This window comes from Chelon labrosus, assembly GCF_963514085.1.
Source record: "Chelon labrosus genome assembly, chromosome: 10".
NCBI lineage: Eukaryota > Metazoa > Chordata > Actinopteri > Mugiliformes > Mugilidae > Chelon > Chelon labrosus.
Genome location: NC_140360.1, coordinates 3,431,588 through 3,456,168, shown reverse-complemented (window position 1 = coordinate 3,456,168; position 24,581 = coordinate 3,431,588). Strand labels below are relative to the sequence as shown.

The window sequence follows — 24,581 nt, the reverse complement described above, 5'->3', positions numbered from 1 at the left end:
CTCCTTTCTTTCTGTTTTTGGCACAGCTTTCATGTCACTGAAGTGACCTTTATGTGTTTCAAAAGCATCATTTCCAGCTCCATATCCGATCCAAATGGACATATCGTCCTGGTTTCAGATCTCAGTTCCTCAGTATATTAAAAGAAGATTAGGGTGATATTTTAGCTTTTATTCTAACTGTACATCTCCTGAAGCTACACATAAGATTTTTCTGGCTCTATTCTTTCTTTCTACCACCATCTCCCATACCGAACATCCCACTTCTCTTATGTAACATCATCTGCCAGCGGAGGACTGACCGTCTCCGTCCACTTGCACGGGCGTTTCACTCCATTAGAATCCGCAGGAGAGACGGCCTCCCTGCTCCCACCAGTCCGGGAGTATTTAAAAGTAAAATCAATTATTGAATCAATCATGATCAGCCTTTTGCGGCCGCTCTTTGCCAGTTAGTGACTCATTTATTGCCTTCAGTGCAGCGTGTGATACTTCCTGCAAATTCATTTTGTTGTAGCTGCTTGAGGATTGTGACTCATCGGCGGGTAGGAGTTAATGTTTTGTTATAGCGCTGCAGGTATGGCTTAACTTTTGAGAGTTTGCAAGCTGGAGGATTACATTTATATAAATTATCTGATAAAAATACAGTCGTTTTTGCTTTTGAGTTAAAGAAATTGCAGCTTATGAGAGAAAACTACAATTTAAGTTGAAATTTTGTGAAAATCGCTTTTAGCAGTAGGAAGACGCAGAGAAGAAAAAAGAACATTCTGAAAGGCAGTGAATTTTATCCGATAAGGATTTCCTCGTCCATCGCACGCGCGCTATGTTAGGTTCATGTCGACAAGTTTGACTCCTATAGGTCGGTCAATTATAATTCAATAAAGGCTCAGTGCCATGTGTGAATGAAGGCGAGGCCTGAGTCATACCTTCAAAATAAAGGTCACTGGTCTCTAATTACCCTCGAGGTCTCCTAATGAGATCTGAGGAAAGAGCGAACAGCCCGTCCCCCCCGCCGATTCAGACGTTCACGGTCGTCCACCCCACACCCACGGCACCGTTTAATAACCACGGCAACGTGTAAAAGCATTTAAAACTTTTAGCTCAGTATGGGTGTGTGGCATTTGATGAATGATGAGGATAAAGAGAGGAATTAAATAAGGCCCTGAAGTGCGGTTAACCAGTGAACGTTTAAAATGAACCTGTGCAATAAGGTACTAAGCGTAAGAACATAAGATTATAGTAACACATTTTCCAGTTGGACTGTAATTATTGTATTCGTATGACACTAGTAGCCCTCAGTGATTAATACGTCTAACTATCCATAAAGTTAATCCTCTAATGAGACTTTCGGGCGAAATTTCGGCGAAGACGAATCATACAAATGTTTGTATCTTCAAACCTTCTCAGTTAACCTTTCCTCCATGTGTTCCATCTTTATTGACCCAAAACAAATTTGAACATTTGATGGAGATGAAGAAGCAGCGGAAATACTAAAGAGGAAACGCGCTACCGTGACGCGTAGTTACATTTCTGGGGAGGTTCACGTCAGTCTACAGCGTTAGGGTCTGCGTAGGGTCGTAGCTACGGCGTCAAATTGACGGAGTAGTATAAACCGCGCATGAGGCTTCACAGGCTAAAGATAATTTTGACATGTGAGATTTAAACTGACAGTTTCTTTCCTTAGGAGTGAAATCCGATGGAGCTGATTTAGGATTTTATTGGAATCAGTCTGGTTAGTCAAACACTAACCGTGACATGTCTGTGAAGGTTCTCAGTCATCCAGGTCATGGTTAGCATCCAACGCTAAAGAAAGGCAGCTGGACTGCAGGGAGCTTTTTCCTACAACCACAGTTCAACATTTGCAGAGTCTTGAAAGAAATGGAGGATTTAAGCGTCATTGAAGTGAATGACATTTCCCTTGTGTAATGGAGAAGACAAAATTAAAAGTAAGAATTGATGGATTTCTGTTAACCCGGTGAACACAAACCACGACTATTTCATTAAATGAATCAGTGCCATTTATCAGGGAGTCTTTGAGAACCGGGTAATTCCTGTCGTCTCAGTAAAGAGCAATGAGGTGCCCTTTGCTATTTCTTTGGCACTTTGTGATTATGACTAATAAGCAGGCAGAACAAAATCTCCCTTCATTGGCTTCCAGCTGAGCGGCTTTGCCATAGCCGCTCCACTCAGGTTCAAGAATTAGCTTCCTAAGGTTCCCGGGCTCTCTCGCCTCATCCCTCTCCTGGCAGCAGATCAGTAGATTTGCGGGGATGTGTGACCACCCGGCCTCATCTAAATTGGCGTATGAGAGGTGTGTGAGAGGAAATTCTGACAGCCAATCCAGCGAGACCTCCCCCCCGCCTTCTTCTGCAGCTGAAATCTACTCAGCTAACAATCATCTCATCCATCTCATCTCCACTTCTGTTTCCCTCCCCCCTCAATCCTCCCCCTTTTTTAATATTACATTCCCGTCCTCTGTCACTCCTTTCTTTCTTTCTTTCCTTCCCCACCCCACCTATGACCTCACCCCCCCCCCCACAACCACCACCACTCTGTTCCACCTTACAGCCAGCCACTTGTGCTCTCAGCCTATAAGTAAGAGCCTGTGGCGTCTCGTCCACTCTCTGATTATATTCTCCCACAGTGAAAATCCAGGAGGCAGGCAGCAAGAAATCCCCGGTTGGAATGAAAAAAAAAAAAACCTTGACAGGTGACTGTTGCTGTCAGCTCGCTCGGCATTAGCCGGATGAGTCCGAAAGTACTCTCTGCCATTTTCAATTAGGCTCGACACACTGATGGGACAGGCACTGTAATATTGACAGTGAAATGTCCCCTACTGTACTTGCACCCACGGTATATGCTTGGTGGGGGTTATGATGCTTAAATCCTGCAGAAATCTGTTGAAAAGACACTTTGGAATTAAATATTTACTAGTGGGTTAAGTGGTTAAGGCCAATGCATCCTTGCTCTATGTATTATTGCTTTTGTCAATGTTTCCACTGGTTCCACCAAATTATAACATTACATCAAATAAGATCCAATTGCAATAACATCAGGTGACACGGTAGCTAAAGGTTAACGCTACATTAACGTAGCTGCTGTTTAGTTTCAGACAGGCAAGCCACAACAGCACACTAGAACTTCAGTCTACAGATGTCCCGTTCAGTATCAGGCATTTTCAAAATGACCGGATTGGTATCGGGCTTCAGCCAAGCCTCATCTTTTGTAATTATTTATTTTAGGTCAGCCATAAACCAAAACCACGTCCCTGTAGCGTCAAAACGTCTTCCTCTTCTGGTTTAATGGAGGTTAGGTTGCGTGAAAACTGTCAAAGAAAAGAAAAGAAGAAGAAGAAGAAGACCTTCATATTTTTCTTCGGTTTTTAATGGTGGTTGGCTACCATCAAATGTACCACAAATCGAAGTAGAAGAAGAACTAAAATCAGATGTCTAAACATGTCTATGCTATAAATACTTTACTCTGGAAAGTTAAGTCAGACAGACAGAAATTTGGAAATTACGCAAAGCGGATGTTTGGCGAGGTGGTAGGAGGAGATCATCAGCCGATACTTCCAACACTTGATTCGCCACCAAAAAAAAACTGGAATGAAATACGTCAAGTGCACTCAGGCAAAGGCTGCACAGGAACAAGACCAACAAACACTGAACGCCGCATTTAAAAGAAGAGAAAAGTTTCCTGGAGACAGCGTCAAGGAGAAAAATCTTCCAGGGTTAGGGAGTTTATGGATGACGTTGGATGACCAGAACATTTCTGGAGTAGAGGACATAGGCTGTCTGGAGCCACTTTGACAGAAATATTTATTGGACTGAATCCAGTCGACTCTAGGAGAAGACAAGGAGGACAAAAAAAAGACTTAGGAAGCTGCAGGGGAGGAACTTTTGTTTATTTAAGATCGGATCGAGACTCGGATCGGCCGATACTCAATATTAAATGATCGTATTGGATCGGGACAGCCTTCCTTCAGACATTACGTTACTGACATTACACCCTTCATCTTAAAGGAGACACTCTTTATTCAAGGGAGAATGATAACCGTCTTAAAGTTGGAACATGACTTGTCTGCTGTCAAAGTCAAACTGGTACCGCCGGGACAGCGAGTGGACTGGAGCACATTTTAACACGTTCCCATCATTGAGAACGTGGCATTCTGGGATAGACTCAGGTGGGACTGACAGTTTGTGCCCCCGTCGCCTGTCTTCAGGGTCGACAGAATGCGACCGTTGCTTCAAACCGCAGACGACTCGGGAAACGAAAACGGATCGGATCTTTGACCCGTTTGTGAATGCTCCCTGCCAAGCCTCCCTGCAAAGAACATCAACTCCCCGAGCCTTCACTCGATGACGGGCTGAAAAGCATGTTTGCCACAACATCTCTGCGGGCGTTCCGGATCAGAGCCAAGGCTGAATAACGCCAGAAAGCCACAAAACATGAAGCCACATGAAAAGACTGCTTTCATTTCCACCATCATACGGCGTCTCTGCCGAGCGGAGCGTTCTGCAATAAATATTAAATTTCAGAATGGACTGGACGTGACAAACACACTTCTGGCTGCTGTCTCTGATCCAGTGTTAGTCAAGTGTTTCTGTGTTTAGAAACATTACTGAAACATCCTGCTCTTAGCAGCTCTCTTCCCCTGCACAGACATGTCAAACTAAGGACGCGAAACCGAAGAATATTAATGACTACTTGGGAGCTTAAGGTCAGACACTCGGTGCTAGTTAATGCCTGTTAGCCTCTGCATATTATTCCTGTTGCCTTGGGACTTTTGTTTGGTCGATAGACACCTTTTAGAGGCTGTTGTACTAATCTTCAGGTTATTTGGCATTTCTGCTATTATCACTGCACAGCATACATATCACTGTAAGTAAAGTGTCCTGTGAAGGCTGCAGCTTCACCACTCGTCCAGTGCTTCTTCAGTTCTAAATGACTGGTTTATGTTTGCTAGACGTAAGACAGATACTTACCAGTAATTGGAGGAATTGTTCAGATCAACTTGAGCGGTGTCAGTTTTTTTTTTCTGCAAAATTAGCGGTTCTCTAATGGCTCATTAACGGCTAGAGACTCCAGACTCGAGGAGTGAGCGCGTGTGAAACTCTTTGGGAAGAGATTGTACGACTGTGTAAATGGTCGGTAAGTGGTGTCTCGGTCCACCTTCCCTCTGTTTAGAAGGCTTTTCCAGTTTTACACACTGTAGATGACTTCCTTTTACGCCTTTTACGCCCAACTGTGTGTCCGTTCTCTGGCTAAGATGTGCTCAGTGTCCTCAAAAGACTGTCCCTTGTCCTTCAGGCAGAGGTTATTGGACTGCTCTGTCCTGGCCTGAAGAAAACTTCATTGCTGTTTGTGCCCAGCGTTAAACAAGCTTCTACCTCAGTGTGTTGCTGGGGCCTGACTCTAAATGCTAAAAGTCTCCATATAAAGACTCTTGATCATAGTGGAGGTGTTGGTGGAGGCGCTGCACTTGCCCCCTCCAGCCCACATGTTGTATTGTACAGAATCTGCACGGCCTCCACAGTACCTATGGCACTAGAGAAAAATAAGTGCAGCATGTTTTGGGAATATGGGCTTTGACTTTGTACCAGTATTGTAGTATTTGATTAAACGGCATCCCTAACGTTCAGATGTTTAGAGTTCTGTGCCAGATGTGTTCAACATTAATATCTTTAGGAGAGTGTTATCCTTTTTTTTTGTGGCTGGCTTTTTAGTCTTAATCCATCATTGGTAATGATGGCAGTGGCAATACCTAAGAAACTTTTAGGTTCTAGCCTGTGTAGATGAGAACTGCAATTTCATATTTACCAGTATTGCACATTACACCGATTAGGCATAACATTATGACCACCTTCCTTGTGTAGGTCTCCCTTGCGCATCCAAAACAGTTGTGACTCAGATTGGACATGGGCCTTCTGAGGGTGTCCTGTAGTGTCTGGCTACAGAATGTTGTTAGTGGGGGGGCCTTTGAGGGGAGGGTCCTCTGTGGATCACCCCACAGATACTTGATCAGTTTGGGATCTAGTGAATTTGGAGGCCAGGTCAACACCTGTATGTGTTTAGAAATGATTCTATCGTGCACCAACACCTGAATGAGGCACTGGGACAATATAATGGGAGTGGGGGACATCTATAAAAAAAAAAAAACGAGCCCCTCAAAATCCTGTGCATGCCCCCGCTTGCATGAGATCTCTCTCTTCTTCTATGTAGCACTCTCTTTTCAATAAATTGTTAGGCCGTGGATCAGCGTGAAAACTTAATATGGTTTGCCCTCAATTCTGAATGATTCGTATTCAGAGCTCCCGTCCCGCAGCATCGTCGGGAGTCGTAGCAGGGAGTACATTTCGCGAGGGATATGGGATTTGCCTTGATATTTGGCGGCTGTGTGCCTCACCAGATGGGCTCCTTCCCTTCCCAGTCACTCTCCATAAAGCAAGCAATCAGTCAGGTTCTTCGGACACGGCCTCTACCGTGGATCAGCCTCAGCCCTCTGTCTGTCGGAATGGGCCTCTTTGACTCTGCACCCATCGGGAAAGATTAAGCTCCTGCAAAAGCAACACAGCCTTCCCTTGAGCATCATTTTATTCAGTTTGGTGGTATGACAAACAGATTGAACCCCCCGTGTTCATTTGCCTGCAATGTTTATTTTCCCGTAATCAAATCGAGGGCTAACGCTCTATTCACCAACTGATTAACTTGTATTACACTGATTTACATAAACCGTTTAAACGCCGCCGCCGCGTGCTTTCTGTATGGTTAACGGTCTGACACAGAAAAGATTGTTTTCCTCTGCCTTAAAGGTCCGCTGCCTGCTGCCCTTTCTCTCTTATCTTGCCTCTGTTAATTGCTCATTAGGAGGGAAAATGTGGTTTTAATCGTCTGCCGGTACAGACAGTCTGAAGTTCATTAGAGCTAATGTCCAAACTTCAGAGACGCGCAAAGTGGATGACGGCGGCCGTCTAGACACAAACAGCAACTCTTGACCAATTATTAACACATCCCATAAGAGCCCTGGTGAGCGTTGTTTGCTTATGCATGGACATGCGTGTAATTTAGCCCACCATGACAACATGATAAATGTGTGGCTTATAATTGGGTTGCCTCTGTTATTGCATATTCCTGCTCTCGTACTCACCGCAGCATTTGGCCTCAAACCACCCTGGGACTTTTTAAGCAGCAAACAATGCACACACAGTCATGGAGTACTTTTATTTTAACAATACCAAGAGTACAAAGTGACGTTAAAAGCTCTATGAAGGTCGCAGTGCTCACTGGAAAAGGAAACCTGACTGAACAAAAGATAACAAATGGTGCCAGAATAATGAATCAGTACAGCAGTACTGTTGTTGTATTGTATTTGCCAGCAGTGGAATTGTTCAAGTCTTCCAAAATATGTGCTAGGGTTGTGGGTAGGGATGTCCCGATGAAGTTCCCCCCCCCCCCAGATCCCATCCCAATCTTTTAATATCCAGTACTGGCTGATCAGAGTCTTCATCCGATCTTAAATGAACCAAATGTCCTCCCCAGGGAATTCATAAACGCTTTTATATATCTTACTTATTCTCCTAGATCTCATGTGCACTGTGCAACTGGATTCAGGCCAATAAATCTTTCTGTCAAAGTTAATGTAGTGTAGAGAGGGTAGCTGGTACCTTGTGTTCTCTACTCCAGAAATGTTCTGGTCATCCAACGCTGCCATAAATCCCCTAACCCTCTCTGGAAGATTTTCCTCCTTGATGCTGTTGACGGAAACTTTTTTAAACCTATGTTTCTTACGTAATGTACGTAACATTTGTTATGATGCAGCCTTTGGTTGAGTGTACTCAGAGTAATCTGTTAAAAAATAGGTCTGAGTGTAAAATTGGGGAAGCTCTTCAGCTCTTGTTTTTTTTTTTTTTGTCTTTGTATGCTGACGGACTAAAACCCCTCAATCTGAATATCCGTCTGAACCTTTTTGTGTGGACTTTGTGGATTTATGTAAGAACGCTGGACTTCCTGCTTCACTTTCAACAATGGCGACTGAAACTTTCGCCAAACTTTCGGCGAAGATGAATCGTACAAATGTTCTGAAATCTCTGAACCTCCTCGGTTAACCCTTCCTCCGTGTGTTCATCTTCCAAAACAATCAGTTAGAAAAAGATGGTGAAGCGGACGGAAATACTAAAATGGAAATTGCGCTACTACCAAGCGGACCAATCATGCGTGATCGTTACATTTCTGGGGAGGTGCAGCTATGGCACTGTCAAATTGATGCAGAAGTCTAAACGACCTATAAGTACATCAAATATGCTTACATTTTCTTCTTTCTTCTTTTTATTATTGTGTTGTAATTGTTTTTTCCAACAGGATTGTTGCCTTTGCCCCTAGCTCCGTCAGGTGCAATGGAATGACGTGTCGATCGAGTGTTTTAATGTCGGTCAGGTTGCTGCAGGTGCCAGCATGTGAACAATCATTCTAGTCCCTATAATTAAATAGCTTCTTCTTTTTCTTTTCTTTTTCTCCATGCTTCCTTATTTGGATTCTCCTCCACTTTCCCCTTCCAGTGGTCGTCTTGTATTTGCAGGCTGTGGGAACCAAAGAATGGAGGGAGGTAAGTCCGGCAACCTTTTGTTCTCGATGCAGACATCTAATATTTGTGACTCCCTGTCGCTTTTCTCCGTGCTTGTGACTTTGAATGGGGTCTAAAAGCCGGGGTTATTAAGAAAAAAAACCAGAAAACACTGTTGTAGAAAATTGAAAGTGTCAACCTCTTCACTTGCCCGCACGGAGTGTAACCACTGTCTGAAATGAAACCAGGTGGGGCAATAGAAGGTCTGCATACCTGACCCCAAACTGGTGAATTAATAGTAGGGGTTAAGGAATAAATGAATAAATGAATAGGATGTCATCACGTTATGATGTTGGACATAATGAATTCACTTCAAGTTTCAGGTCAGGGAGGAAAGGAAGGAGGATTCTTCTTTGGCCTCATCAGAAAAATGCACCATCTGCTCCTCTTGACTTCTCGCTGTCTTGTCCCCTGCTGCTGTTTTTAGAGCAGGGTCACATGACATTTCATTCATTTTTACCTCTTTGAATTCCCTTTTTTTCTTTTAGGAATGGCACCCATGTTCACATCTAATCTCAGCTCTCTTTCCCCCCCAACACCTAATTTGCCGTCTTCCGTCACTTTATTTACTCGTTTGTCGAGGTGACACAGGTGTCAGTGACCACCCCCCACCCACCACCTCGCTTCAAGACACCTCACACCTTTCTATTCCATGTGGCAGGACTTAATCAAAAACACGGCATGAGCTGCGCCGCAATCAGCGGAGTAAACATCTCGCTGCCGGCCGCACACAAACTGACACGTTGAGCAGATAATGGTGTTCGGATGGAAACCCGACAAATGTTTGCTTTTGACGTTTTGTAAATGCTAAATATAGAGTATTTGTCAGGGGAGTATTATTTGGAAACGGTTCACTTCAGTCATCGCTGTTAGTAAATGTTGTATTATATTGCTGTCAGGACGATGTGACATGATGTACCCTATTATGTGGTACGTTTTGTTACATTTCTGTTCCAGCTGCACCCGACTGTTCCCTCCATTGTTTTGTGATCACAAGTGCTTCCATTTTTTTTTTGCCAGTGAAAGGCTGTGATCGTCCACTCACGGGCCCTGGGACAAATCATCAGACTACAATCTAACTCCTTTTATGCGGAACGAAGGCTGCAACCGCGCCAGCATTTAAAACGTTATAAGTTGCATTTAATGGAATCAGCTACTGCATTCATTAGAGCTACTGAAGCATATTTTATTCAACCCCCTCCTAGAAGAATAAACTAGCACTACAGTACCGACTGCTGCAACCTATGCATTATGCTAACCTACCGTTTTGTGCTGTAGGCAACCAAGTTCAAGTTCTTTGGCAGGCCAGTTAGCTTAAAGTGCTTTTTTTTATTCCCATTGGCTGCACATAAAGGTGGATGAACCCATAAGATTCCTAAGGAGGGATTTTGTAGCTCACTGTGCTGGCAGCGAGCCTTGCCATATTGGCAGCGCCTCACGCCACCTGACTCCTCGCTAATCCAAATTGGAGGAGAGGTGGAGCATGAGTGGAGGTGAGGTGGGCGATGCAGAGTGGCGACTATGAAGGGGTCAAAACTCGAGCAATACTCAATACACCAGGTCAAAGTGGCGCCTATAGGCAGACTGGTGGGTGCCGTCTTTTGTCGCGAGGTGCCACCTGGACGAGCAATTGATCCCCGGGGTGGTTCATCAGCAGTGTGAACACGCATTCCTCTCAGACTGATACGACTTCGTTTATATAACCAAGCAGTTCATTTGATGGTTCTTTGGATGAGGTGGTTAAACCCTCTCTGTAATATGCATTCAGACATGGTTTTCTACACATAGCCTAGATTCTCAATCAAACTCAATATGTTGTTCATACACATAACGCTGGTGCATGAATCACAGAAGAGCAATAAATGGCAGCGTTGATGTTCACTGCTGACACTGATTTGCATAAATCCAAATTTATCAGCAACTTATGACCAACCACAAAACTTGGTCTCGATTGTCCCATGAACACGAACCTAACAAAGGTTAATAGGCACACTGCAGCAATACTGTATCATATTGCTTCCTGAATCATAATGAAATATAAATGTGAAAGCACCCTGAGGCTTAATACAATTTAAAGGGGAAGTTATTTAAAATACACCCCCTCTACAATCATCATGAGTAGAGAAATCGTTGATTCATTCATTCATTATCATTATGGACCAGTAACATAAGAACATAATAACCTGAAATGACAACTCCAGATGTTTCCCTTAGTTTTCGTGCAAAGAAGAACATTATGAAAATTCTAATGAACTATGCTTATACGAAACATTTTATGAACAACCGAAAATTTCTTAAGAAACGCAAGTGCAATTTTGGCACACTGCTGCCATCTACAGTTAAGTTCTAGTGTTGCAACTCTTACTAAAACAGTGTGACCCCTAGTGGACAAGTTTGGAATAGCAGTTACTTTAATTGAAAAATGTCTTGATGAAAATTCATCCCATGCGACAGATTGTAGCTTCTGGTGGGCCAGTTTTGGCCCCCATGCCGTATGTTTGATGTCCCTGCTCTAAAGGGTTGCGGGGGGTAGCTGGAGCTTATCCCAACTTGTCATTGGGCAAGATGCTGGGTACACCTTGGACAGGTTGCCAGTCTATCACAGGACTAAATAAATAGTGAAATCTCTAAATTGGGGACCAAGACCATAAGGTGGTACCAGGCTGAAAACATGATTATTTTTTTCTCTATTGTTGGAGATAGAGGTTGACTCACTCAGTTTTCAGCCTTAGAGTTTTTCCATACACAGTCATAAGGCTTTTCCAGGATTTTCATGGCTATTATTTTATTCCATTCATGTGTGGAGGCAACGCGAATCACATTTACTCATTATCTACAAGATTAACTGAGAACGATGCATCGAACAAAGATGCCTCACGTGCAGAACGTCCAGGTTCCTTCACTGAGCTTTGTATTCTTTTTCCACCCAGGCGCCACTGAGCAGTCCTTATTTGTATGAGCGAGGTGTTGTCTCGTAATCCGCCATCCAGTTCTTCTTAATGCGTCCGCCGAAGAAAACGGCAGGATGGGATAAGCCGAATTATTACATCTATCACCCAGCCTTTTGAATTATTCCAAGCTTGTGTACAGCTTCATCTGGATTCCTATCCGCGTGTTGAGGCTGCATAAACGATGCCAAGGTCGCGCTGCGGAACGGAACGAGTTCAAGGTCAGCTGACTCCATGCTGTCGCTCTGGGGTGAACACAGCTGACAAATCTGTCTTTTATTTTCAAGTAGGCACAAGCAAAAAATAAATCAACAGAGAAACGCTGTTAAATTATTACACCACATTAAGAAAATAGAATAAAAATCACATCCGTTCACCTTCTTGAGACTTGCTGATTTCCAAATCGACAAAATCTTTGCAAAACCTCATAAACAAACTGCCACAAAAGTGTGATCCACTAATCCAAATAATGTACTATAGTAAATAACATCGACCATCTTGTGGTAATACAATGTTCTGCTGGGAAACCTTAGGACCTACCTGGCATTCATTGGTGTGGATGTTACTTAGACATGTAGCACCCACCTAGACCAGACCAGGCACCCCCACCCCATAGCAATGACACTCCTTGATGCCAGTAGCCATCCCCAGCAGGATGCAACCTGCGAAAAATATTCATGAGACACAAAAACACTTTAGGAACAACTCAAAAAAACATGAAGAACAGCACAAGGTGCCAAACTGATCAAGTATCTGTGGGATGATCTACAGAGGCCCCTCCCCGCAAAGGCCCCCCCACTAACAACAGGACACCCTCAGAAGGCCCATGTCCATTCTCTGATGAGCCTCCACAAGGGAGACCTACACAATATTAGGAAGGTGGTCATAATGTTATGCCTGATCGGTGTCAATCTAATTGTCTGTTTATCTTCAGTGCTTACCCTAGGACACTCGAGTAACAAAGTCATTCTCTAACCTTCAACCATGATACTCTAGCACCTGTTAACTAACCGTGTTGAGGTGAGATTATAACCAAAGGCCTCAAGCCCCCAAAAATAGAAACACCACAAGGAAATATCTTGGGATTTTCCCTTTGGGTCGATACGGCAGGTAGGTTCTGAGGTCCAATACGCTCCCCAGTGGGGCCTCGGTAATAGATAGGCCGGGGACACTGCTGATGGCGTGGATTATGTGCACTGGGCACTAAAGACACAAGTCGAGGTATCGAGGCTGTGGCGAGCCAGTGCCAAGATCAATAGCTCATTACACGGTGCTGTCGGGGGCCGGGCCGCGGAGGCGAGGCTGGCAGTCCACCGGGGGGATTACTGGTGTGATTGTCAGGGTGATGGAGAGACGGGGCCCGGCCTAGGAGGGAGGTGGTGGCGAACGGGCCTCTGTGGGCTCGCAGAGTGGATTGCTGGCTCTAATGTAGCGGCCTGATTTCTCCGGGGACTCGAGATTTAGCTCACAGCACAATGCAGCTCAGCGTGATATGGAGCCCTCGCATTTCTGAATTTGTATTTAGATTCTAATTCAGTGTGAAATGTTTCGGTGGTAATATGCGCTGCCGCTGAATCTCATGAATATTTTTCACTTGTTTCTTTTCGATGATGAAGTATATAATAGCATATATTGACTCTTGAATCAGCTCTGCCATTATCAACGGTTATCCCTTTTCTCTCCGTTCTCGTAGTTTGGCAGGACGGAGGTGATTGATAACACTCGGAATCCAGATTTTGTCAGGAAGTTTGTCCTGGATTTCTTCTTTGAGGAGAAGCAGAATCTGAGGTTTGACGTGTGAGTAGCTTCACTTCACTTCATCTAAACCCACTCAATGCAATTCAGACTCGTTTGTTTGTCCCCAAGGGGCAATTTGAAAGGGCATAAAGTAGCTATAAAAAGACACAATCACACTCAATAGACACAAAAACATTCACAAATAATTTAGAAAGCGTTCCGTGCATTTAGTTCTAAACCTGGACATGCATGCTATATGTAAATGAGGGCAAATGTGGATATAGAGGAAACAAAGCCTTTGATTAGATTAAAAAAAAATGTCTTTCCCTTTCTAATAATAGAAAATACTTTTGCCCTATTAGGATAAATTAATCAGCCTATCCCTGCTTAAATTAGACGCCGTGGCGACGCAGAGATGTCCAATTATAAAGGGAGAATTAAGGTCAATTACCAAAGCCACTCCTGTGCAGATTGAATCAGCATTTATATACCTGTGTGTTCTGTTCGCCTACTAATCAATGGCAGAGAAAGATCTCTTAGGTGTAGCTTTAATCGAGCTACGTGCTTGATTGCACAAACTTGATTTCTTTCTTCTATTTTTTTTAAACCAGGTTCATTGTTTGTGCTAAAGCTGTTATGTTGGAGCTGTGCATCTTTACAGCCTCCAGAATGTCCTTCTCGGGGGTGTTGATTAGCTTAGCTTAGCTTAGCATAACGGTGACGGTTTTCACTGAAGCACAAACTTACGCCTTTGGCAGCATGTATGAGGCTAGTAATTAGTGTTTTTTAATGGTTATCTAATGTGGTCACAAACCAGAATGGTTTTAAGCGGAGTTACTTGCTCGAACTACCTCTTTTTGCACCAGAAAACAAAATAACTTTAATGAAATTTACGAATTCAGGAAGAGAAGGCGCCGCAGGGTAGGCAGGGTATCCAAAAATACAAATCCAGAAACAGGTGAAAGACAAAAACTAGACAAAAACTCAGGAACACAGGGGAGAACTGAATCAAAACATGAACAGAGGTAACTCTACAGGCGACTTGCCAAAGGACAAAGAGAAAGACAGGACCGTATATATTTATATAAACGAGACACAGGAGAAACTAATGAGGAGGAACACACAAGGAGAAACCAATCCAGCAATCAGGGAAAACGCAGACAGGAAGTAAAGCAGGAGAAGAAACACTAAAGAAGAAGCCTACAAAGCACAAGAAAAACCAAACAGGGTTTCAAAAAAGATTCAAAAGTCCATACCGTGATGATAATACTCAGCAATAAACAATAACAAACCTAGAAGTGGTGCTTTGTTCCAAAACTAAAAGACAGAGGACCTGCACATGTGGAAGTGAAACCGCACAAGTTTTTCCAATATTGTCACCTATTGTGTTTTCTCGCAGGTACAACGTGGACTCCAGAAGCTGCAACATATCCAAACACGTAAGTACGGTAACAGCTTTGACTCAGAGCTGACAGCTTCAGCCGGCCTTTCAAATCTACCAACAGCTGTGTTTTTTGATTTAGTCTTCAGATGAACTTCAGCCTTTAATTAGTACATTTAGTCAGACTCAACTGACTTCAGTTTTGGCAGCTATTAAATGTCGTCTTTAGACAAAATAGAAAATCTATTTTCTGAAACTTGAAATGCAATAGAAGTGCAATAAACACAGACGAACACATATTCCTCAGATGACTTGTCTGCCAGTTCTTCCCACAGGACAGGACTCATAACTATTGTTGTTGTAATTTGAGTCCAAACATACTGAGGTGAAACCACTAAGGGTGAATACGATTCAAAGCAAAATAACATTTAAAATCTCAAACAATAAATTCCAGGCTTGCACCTTGAATGGTTTACTGCATTACTTTGTATCTGGATTTATGCACAAGAAGGGTTCATTCCAGGAACTACGTTTATGGACATTTTTAGTTAAATGCTAAATGCTAAATGCTAAATGCTAATCCATTATCTACTCTACTGTGCCGCTTGTAAAGTACTACAGCACCAATTGCTGCAACCAGCATTATGCTAACCTTCCGTATTGTGCCGTTAGCAACCAAGTCCAGGTTCTTTGGCAGGCCAGTTAGCTTCATAGTTAGCTTACTGACCGTGATGGAGGCTGCAGAAACGTCAGGGTGATGCTCCTCCAGATGTCGTATTCTTCCAACCTAATTTGTAGCCACAGGGCTCAAGGCGGTCCGCTAGCTTTGTGTGGCTACCGTCAACTGCCCCGTTACGCAATCCGATGACGCACATTTTGAAGGACAGTCCGATATTCAAACAACATGTTATATTATTTTTTATCATCGGATATTAGTTTTAGCTCATCCACGTTTCGTCTCGGCCACAGAGAAAAAAAAATCGTCGGCTAATGTTTTTCGTTAACGAAAATAACGCTGCGCCGTAGAAGCTAATTTACAGTGAACATCTGATGGTGATTCTGCACGAATAATCTGTGTTTATCTTCATTGTTTCTTCTTCCCTAAATGCATCATTGGGGAGAGCAGAAGGTGAGTAATTATAAGACTATAAGACTATTTGAGTCCTTTTGTCACTTCATGTTTTAGTTTCCAGTGTATTTCAGCGTCGCCAGATGAGTCTCGTGTACATGTGTTTCATTTGTTTTAATTTTATTGTGTTTCTTCTCCTATTTTTATGTTTTTTGCTTGTTTGTTTCATGTCATTTCATCATCAAGGTCAAACCACTACCGCTCCCACCTGGAAAGCTTGCTCCTCATTTTGTCCGTCTGCATTTTATCACTGGCGCAGGTAAAGGCAACTTTCAGAACGCCACTTCAAAGCGAGAGCATCTGTTGTTGTTTGAGGCGGCGTACCGCAGCAGACTGTACAGTAGAGTCCATTCATGGGACCCACACCTGCTGGCGCCCACGCACCTCAAACACCGACGCTCTGCCCTCGCCGCCGCGCTGGAGTTTCATTGTGTCATGTCGACGCTGCTGCTTTTTATTTAAGCTACCCTTTTTCTCTTGTGGTGGCAAATCTGTTGTTCGATAAATCTGCTGAACGAGGAGAAACCTTTTTTTTTTTCTCTCGCTCTCTCTTCTATTTGCCTCATGCACAGTGTGGTCCTTATATGAATAATCAATCGGTAAACAGGCAGCTGAATAATGCAGCCCTGTAGGACTCCCCGGCCTTGACCTGGCCGGGTAATGAATGCTTATGTAAATGGTGGAATTAAACCCCTAAGTCGATGTTTAATTTAAAACAGCAGTTAATAAGATGAGACGTTAGACTTTAATGGTACTTTAACGACTTTAATATGTGTTGCCAACCTCATTGATTTTAGTGGTAAATCCTGTGTTGAAACACAGCATGTCTAGAGATGGGTAATCTACGATGTTAATATATTTTATGTTGCTGGTTCCCCTGTTGCTAATTAAGGAACTCTAGAGAAGGGGTGTCAAACTTATTTTAGTTCAGGGGCCACATACAGCCAGGTTTGAACTCAAAGAGGCACTGACCAGTAACGTAATAGCATAAAATTATAAATAACAACAACCCCAAATGTTTAAATGTTTAAATTGAATGAACTATCCCTTTAACAAAACATTTCTGAACAACCTGACATTGCGGTAGACAAAAAGAGCAATTTCAGCTCATTGCTGCCATCTACAGGTTAGTTGAGTACCTTGGGACATAGATGCCATAACCTACGTACGTAACCTACGCCGGTGCGAGCCATTTATACTTGTTTGCTCGTCAGTTAGCTCGTTTTGTAACAATACCATCTTTTTTGCCAATTGGGTTAAGTTTTGTTTCTACTACCTGCTTCACTTTCAACAATGGTGACTGAAGCGTTTGCCGAAACTTCGCCAAAGACAAGTCGTCTTTGGTGAAGTTTCGTCCTTTGTATTTGAAGGACGTCTATATGTTTTATTTGGTCCTTAGGCTACCTTTTACAGTGCAATTTTGGGAAATTCTATATGTTGATAGCCAGGGAGAGGCCTGGCTGAAGATGATAGCGTACCTGCAAGGCAGAAAATGTAGAGTACATAGACGGCAGAACGTACATAGCCTACGCCAGTGTGATCCATTTATACTTGTGCGCTCGTCAGTCTGGCTCACTCTGTAACAACACCACCCAACACTAGTCGATGCTGCGTCTTCTTTTTCCAGTTGGGTTAATTTTTGTTACTACTTCCTGCTTCACTTTCAACAATGGCAACTGAAATTGTTGCCAAAATTTCGCCGAAGACGAGTCGTACAAATGTTCGTATCTCCGAACCTCCTCAGTTAACCTTTCCTCCATGTGTTCCACATTTATTGAGCCAAAACAATCAATTAGAATATTGCAGAGATGGAGAAGCAGCCGGAAATATTAAAGCGGAAACACGCTACTACCAAGCGGACCAATCACAGCTCTCGCGGTCTGCGTCGCCGTGAAGTGTAGTTACATTTTTGGGGAGGGTGCAGGCTACGACTTTAGGGTCTGCGTAGGGTCAAATTGACACAGAAGCCTAAACCCGCCTTTTAGTGTTGTGTTATGTCCGCAACTGTTACTAAAACAATTCAACCCTTAGTGGAAAAATGGGCCGATTTTGGCCCATGGGCCATATGTTGGACACCTAGAGGATTCGAAAGGGGCTGGAGTTCATCCCAGCTGTCATTGGGTGAGAGGCTGGGTACACCTTGGACAGTTTCCTGGCCTATCACAGGGAATGAAATTAGCCATCTCTAAATTAGAAACCAAAACCTAGAGCATAAAGTTCTTGAAATAAATTGGAATCTGTGTTGAAGAGACGTTTCAAATTAAGAGCTGCACCAAGCCCGCACTGACCGGGCAAGCATTTACAATACTTTTTCTGTTGGTCTGTTTCTCGTCGCTGTCATGCAATCAATTCTGCCCTTTTATCCTTCCCAAGGACTTTCTGGGCCAGACCTTCTGCACACTTGGAGAAATCATCGGCTCCACAGGAGGACGGCTGGAGAGGAGCCTCTCGTAAGTCCCCGAATATCTCCCCCGGCGTGAAATTACAGCCCCTCTTTTTTTCTTTTCTTTTTTCTCATTCAGGTGTTGAATCCTAATTATGACATAAATTATGCACATAAATAATTTTCAGCTGTGCGGAATGAAACGAGTCGTGTCCCCTCCGCCTTTTGTTATATATTTACTGACGGCTGCGGTGGAAAACAACACCGTACGAGCCGTCTCGCCAAAGCAGTGTGCACAGACTCGCCCGGTTTAAATAGGCTCATCTATTATATTGTTAAATCGGAGTGAGGGCCAGCTGCATCACTGCACACTGGGCTGTTGTTGTTGGTGGAGTAGTATTGAGTTTTTCATTATGTTTGGAAATAAGTGTGACGTGACAGAAGTCGGTAGTACATTGGATAGTGACTGATGGAGCCTGCTCATATTATGTGATTTCTTTTCTTTTGAGATCATAAACAGCGGGATAGAGTGCATTCCTTTCGCTGTGTGCTGCAGTGTTAGATAACATCCTGTATTCTGAGGAGCGAACAGAACGGTGGGAGACAGAAAGAGATGCGGGGTCGGCGAGGTCACGAGCCAGATTTAAACCCATTTCACTGCGAGTATAATGTATCTCGCTCGGTGTGCCTATACGCTGTGGAGTTCATCAAAAAAAAAAAGAAAACGTTCTTTACCTTGGAAGACCCTCACGCCGACACTCACTGTGAGGAATCAGAAGCTGTTTAATAGTAGCTGCAACAAAGCGTGGCATGCTGTAGGTTTCGGCTGCATGATTAAAAAGAAAAGAGCTGAATCATTTCTCAACAATCTTCTGAATCTTCTTACATATATTTTTTTTTCCATCTGGTGCTCTGACTTGTAAATTAACTGATGTGGAAGAGACAAAAAAACGAAATACTTTCAGCACTGAAGGGAAGATATTCACTGTGGTTGAGTCAACGTTGAATGGAACCGAGATCAAGAGGGAGGTGATGAAGGAGATTAGTGTACTTGTCTCGTTTGCCTTGACTCTTTCAGCTGTAGCGCTTTTTCCTCTGAAGTTCTACTCGGGGTTATTTAGATGACGTCAGTAACAATACAAAACGTCTGAAGGCGTTTTACAGAACCTGAAACCACCAGAGTCAGTGGCAAAGAAGACCTCCCTTTTAACAGGAAGGAGCCTTGAGACGAGAGAGGAGAGGACGAACAAGATGATATACACTGATCAACCACAACATTAAAACCGCTGACAGGAGAAGTGAATAACATCAACCATCTTGTGACAATTCAGTGTTCTGCTGGGAAACTTCTGGACCTGGCATTCATTGGTGTGGATGTTACTTAGACATGTAGCACCCACCTAGACCAGACCAGGCACCCCCACACCATAGTAATGACACTCCTTGATGGCAGCAGCCATCCCCAGCAGGATTCAGCCTGACACAGGCACACACACAAAAACACTTCAGAAACAACTAAAGAACATGAAGAACAGCACAAGGTGTTGAACTGGCCTCTAAATTCACTAGATCCCAAACTGATCAACTATCTGTGGGATGATCCACAGAGGCCCCTCCCCTCAAAGGCCCTCCACTAGGTGTCTTGCCAGACACCACAGGACACCCTCAGAAGGCCCATGTCCATTCTCTGAGAGACCTGCACAATATTACTTTTCAAGATAGTTAAGTCTGAGCTAGAAATCCATTTTGCTGCAGTGAGTTAGGATACACTGTGCTTCCTTCAAGGCCTGCAACTACAAACGCTTTTAATATTGATTGATTTGCTGATTATATTCTGGATTTGTTTTGCAGAAAAGACATTTTGTGATCGTATAAACAAACGCTTGGCATTTTTGCTTGAATCAAACCAAATGTGGCCTTTATTTTTTCTTGCCACTTCTTCCGACAGTTGAAATAATAAAAGTGAAATAAATAAATTGAAATAAAAGTTAAGGTCAGCCTGAAACTTGAATATTATAAAAACCCAAACGAAAGAGTCCTTTCTCTTAAAATGGCCAACGTCATGACGGGACATCATCTGAGGACCATAACATCTGGAACCTATTGACCTTGTGTATGTTGAGATTTAACATGATTAGAGAAAACTTTGACAAGCAAGATTTAATTTTGTTTTTTTAGAATCCATACTCCATTACGTTTAGAAAAATTGATGGCGGTCCATTTCATTACTGACGTTAGTGATTGATGTAGTAACTGTGGCAAAATGAATGGAGATAAAGAAAATTGAGACATTTTCAGCCCTAGAGCCACACTGTAAAAATACAGCCAGGAGGACAGTCCAAAGTTCCCAAACTCACAAAATGTTTGTGGAAGGAATTGCAATCAGGAGTCACATTGTTTGTCTCATGCCGAGCAAAGATTTTCTGGCCCGATCAAATTGTCCATGCAGGCTTTATGTGGCCTTGAGATATTTAAATTGCTTGCCGGTTAGCTAAAGATGTTGACAGAGAAATAGCTTTACAAGATGAACAGCAAATAAGGCATTTGGCATGAAGACTGAGTCACAAGATTTGTTGATCTGATTGGTTTTAGGACATGCAGAGGTGTTTTTTCTCTGTAGCGGTCGATACCCAGGTGTTTCTCGGGTTGTGTGATTGTGTTTATGGTTGTATTTATGCACAAGTTTCACACTTCGGCTAATAACGGAGCTAGCTCATCTCCATGAGGACTGGCCATGCTATGTCTTCTGAGGAGGACGGTGAGAAGTAATAGAAAGGTCTGAAAAAATACTAAAGTAAAACCTTGGAAGCTCCTTTTTTGCTAATTTCAATGAACTTTCAAACTCTTTTTATTTCTAGTCCTCACTTCGTGTAAATTCCTGGTTGTCCACGTTTGCCAGTTAGCTCATTTACACACTCGAACACTTCTATGGCATCGCTCGTGCAACTTAAGCTCACCACTGTACAATTTCAACCCTGTATGCTCCATGGCAAGTCTTTTTCTTTCCATTTGCCTGGAATGCTAGGACAGAATATGAACCACTGCCATTGACTTCTGTTGGACATGTTGATGAGTCAAGTCAGTTGGGGCCAGTTAATGGCCCCTGTAGTTTTCCCCACTTCCAGTAGAACCACTGACATGTTTTAGAAAGCTTATCATGCTCTGACAGACCAAACAACCAGCCAGCTGTGGTTCTGCTTTCAGTCCAAATGCCACAATCCTGGGTGAGTTTGGGACCAAGAGAAAAAACAGAAAAGAAACAGGGGAGAAAGAATAGAGAGCATGTATTTTATATTTTGGCATCATGGGGATGTAAAGAGAATATGATGCCAGGCACAATCACAGAAACAAAACACCATTAAACGGCCATCAAGACAATATAAGTGTCATTTTGCAGCCTTTAATAGACGTATAGATTGATTCCACCCTCACTCCCTTTTCTTTTTTAATTAAATGTATGTTTAAAGACATGGACCATTACTCATACTCATCCCAAACCTGTCCATAAGTTTTATGCGATTAATCATCTTTCCCACTTTGCCCATTAACGGAGTTCACCTTGAGGAGAGGAATGTGGAAAATGACATGAGTGAGAGGTTACATACAATAAGACCTGCGCCTGAAGGATTTTTATAATGATCTGTGCTGTGATTAATGGGGGATAACAGAGCTTCAAGACACAGGCTAAAGGGATTTTCCAAATAACGACCTGATTAATCCGTCAAATGAATGTGTGGTCATAGAAAAAACACTTGTTGTTAACAAGATGCTTGCTGTGTATGGTTCATTTTAATTTATGCCAGTGAATGGCATTCTGTGGACATGTTAAGGAGGTGCATGAATGTATTCCTTCACATGAATATGTTTGTGAAGGTTCTCAGGCATCTAGGTCAGGGTATATCCAAAAAAAAAAAAAATGCTAAAGAAAGGCAACTGGACTTGTAGAGTTGCCGACTACAGGGCCTTTGACCATCTTGTGACAATACAATGTTCTGCTGAGAAACTTCTGGGCCTGGCATTCATTGGTGTGGATGTTACTTAGACATGTAGCACCCACCTAGACCAGACCAGGCACCCCCGCCCCATAGCATTGACACTCCTTGATGGCAGCAGCCATCCCCAGCAGGATGCAGCCTGACACAGACACACACACAAAAAAATGGCACAAGGTGTTGACCTGGCCTCCAAATTCACTAGATCCCAAACTGATCAAGTATCTGTGGGATGATCCACAGAGGCCCCTCCCCTCCCCTCAACTAACAACATTCTCTTACCAGACACCACAGGACACCCTCAGAAGGCCCATGTCCATTCTCTGAGCAGTCACCACAAGGGAGACCTACACAGTATTGTGTAGCCTGTTGGGTGTATGCTGTTCAGTGCAGCGAGGAATGTGCAGACTTGTACATTTTGGGGAAACAAAATAACCCAACCCACAAACGCATGGCTCAACACAGGAGAGCCAACTCATCAGGAAAAGATTCAGCGGTCCACCTACACCTGAGGGACAAAGGACACTTCTTTGGAGACAACATCGTCCACATTTTAGCCAGAGAAAACAGATGGTTTGAAAGAGGGGTAACAGAAACCATCAATGGGAGGTGGACCTAACATCTTAACATCTGTCCCCAAGAAGTTTCTTCGCCATTCACACCTTGGGACTGGAGCGTGTGATTGAGAATGAGTTGTTGGAGAACCAGTCTTTGGAGGAAGAGGACAGGGTCAAACAGTCTCCTCCAACGACAGGTAAGTATCTCGTGATTTCATATGTTCCTATTTTAACCCCAACTTCCCCAACTAGTCCTTTAGAACTGAAGGAGCTACTTGGATGAAGCGTCTTCATGAAACTCTACGAGTCCAGTTGTCTTTCTTTAACCTTATTGCTAACTTCACATGAATGAGAATCTAAAACCAGCCGTTTAATCTCCATAGAAAACTGGTGCTTCAGATCATTTAGGTTTAAACTACCGCATAAAGTAAGAATAAAGTGGCGTGGCTTCGCTGTGGTTATTGCATGACTCACTGAACAGCCATTAAGCCAAATCTCCACTGTATGCCGTGTTCTTTATTGCAGCATTGTTCATACGTCCTGGCAAAGGACATATTGCCTTCAAGTTTTGCACCACATATTAAGCTGGGATTTGGAAGGCTAGAAGTTGGCATTTTCTCAAGGGTCTAATCAGACTCCATGAAAAAAAAAAAAGCCAACAATACCCTCTCTATCACTAGGAGTCAGTTAAAGGTGCCCTGGAAGCAAAGTTTTACTTTACAATTGTAAAATGTTTTTATTTGCTGGTGCATTTCTTGAAAGTTGGCAGACACGTGTAGACAAGTCCATATACAAATGAAAGCGTTGCTTGTGTAGGCACTGCTGATATTGCTGGCACTGATAATGCTTCCTTATTACTTCTGTAGCAGTGGAAAAACGGAAAGTTTTAATGTTATTGCTGGCTGACACGCACCCTACGAGAAACACAATTAACAACAGATAATCCCTGGTTCCCTCCACCAATGTTTCATGCCATCAACAGCACACAGAGCTTGGTCCACTGTGTGATGCAGTGCCACTCAAGAGGACCGGTAAGCAACAAGAAACATCTGCACCAGCTTGATTAAAAAGGCTAAATGAAGTCATTACGAGTCATCTCTATCCCCGTGCGACGAGAACTGAAGTTTGGAGACTGTTGACATGTTCATATTCTTTAGACATTCTACAGAGGGCATCCCCAAAGCCTCAGGTTCTTGGTTGGTGCGCTTCAATTAGTGACTTGAGGTTGATTTAGTCAATCTAGCGGTGATGTGCACATTTTTATTTCCACTGACACCAATCTACTAAATGCAGGGATGCCTCAGTCAAGTTTGTTTGCCCCCAGATCCCCAGATATTAGAGTACTCGTCAATCTGAGTTTCAAATAGATCCAAATTGATGTTTCTGACTTAATTTTCCAGAATAAAGAACTTTGTAGTTATTTGTTTTAGTGTTAATGAACCAAAACCACATCCAGAGTCAATACTAATTCTTCTTCTTCTCTTTCAATGGCGGTTGACTAGAATCAAAGGATCACGCTTGGCTGAAGCCCAATCCAATCTAGTCAATTTAAAAATGCTTTGATTGGCGCCTATATCGATCTCCTGATACCCATCGGGATATCCCTACCCGGTGGCCCTTAACCCTCTCGAATTGCATGACCAGTTTAAGACAATGTAGCAAGACGCAGTCTCACTGAGTCTCCATTTCAACGTGTGTAGAAAGTGCTAACTAACCCTAACCCTAACAAACCATATACCAGTTTTTAAATTGTGTTGATAGGCCAAGTAAAACTACACTTATTGTAAATCATTTACGCCATGCTTTTTCCTGAATACTGTCGTCATGTTTGGTGCGTGTT

At 43.1% G+C, this 24,581-nt stretch overlaps 1 protein-coding gene across 2 annotated transcripts in view; it reads left to right on the top strand.

Moving 5' to 3' along the window:
• LOC311494179 (copine-9-like) overlaps window positions 1-24,581 on the top strand; it is a gene marked incomplete at both ends in the record, with an annotated part of 74,749 nt that overhangs the window by 12,738 nt on the left and 37,430 nt on the right. Inside the window, 4 exons of one of the 2 annotated variants that reach the window (XM_084553090.1) lie at window positions 8,550-8,596; window positions 13,256-13,359; window positions 14,699-14,738; window positions 18,183-18,259. In XM_084553090.1, the coding sequence (XP_084409216.1) occupies window positions 8,550-8,596; window positions 13,256-13,359; window positions 14,699-14,738; window positions 18,183-18,259 (268 nt within the window). Of the gene's footprint in view, window positions 1-8,549; window positions 8,597-13,255; window positions 13,360-14,698; window positions 14,748-18,182; window positions 18,260-24,581 lie in introns of both variants that reach the window. The other variant, XM_084553089.1, reaches the window with a different exon arrangement.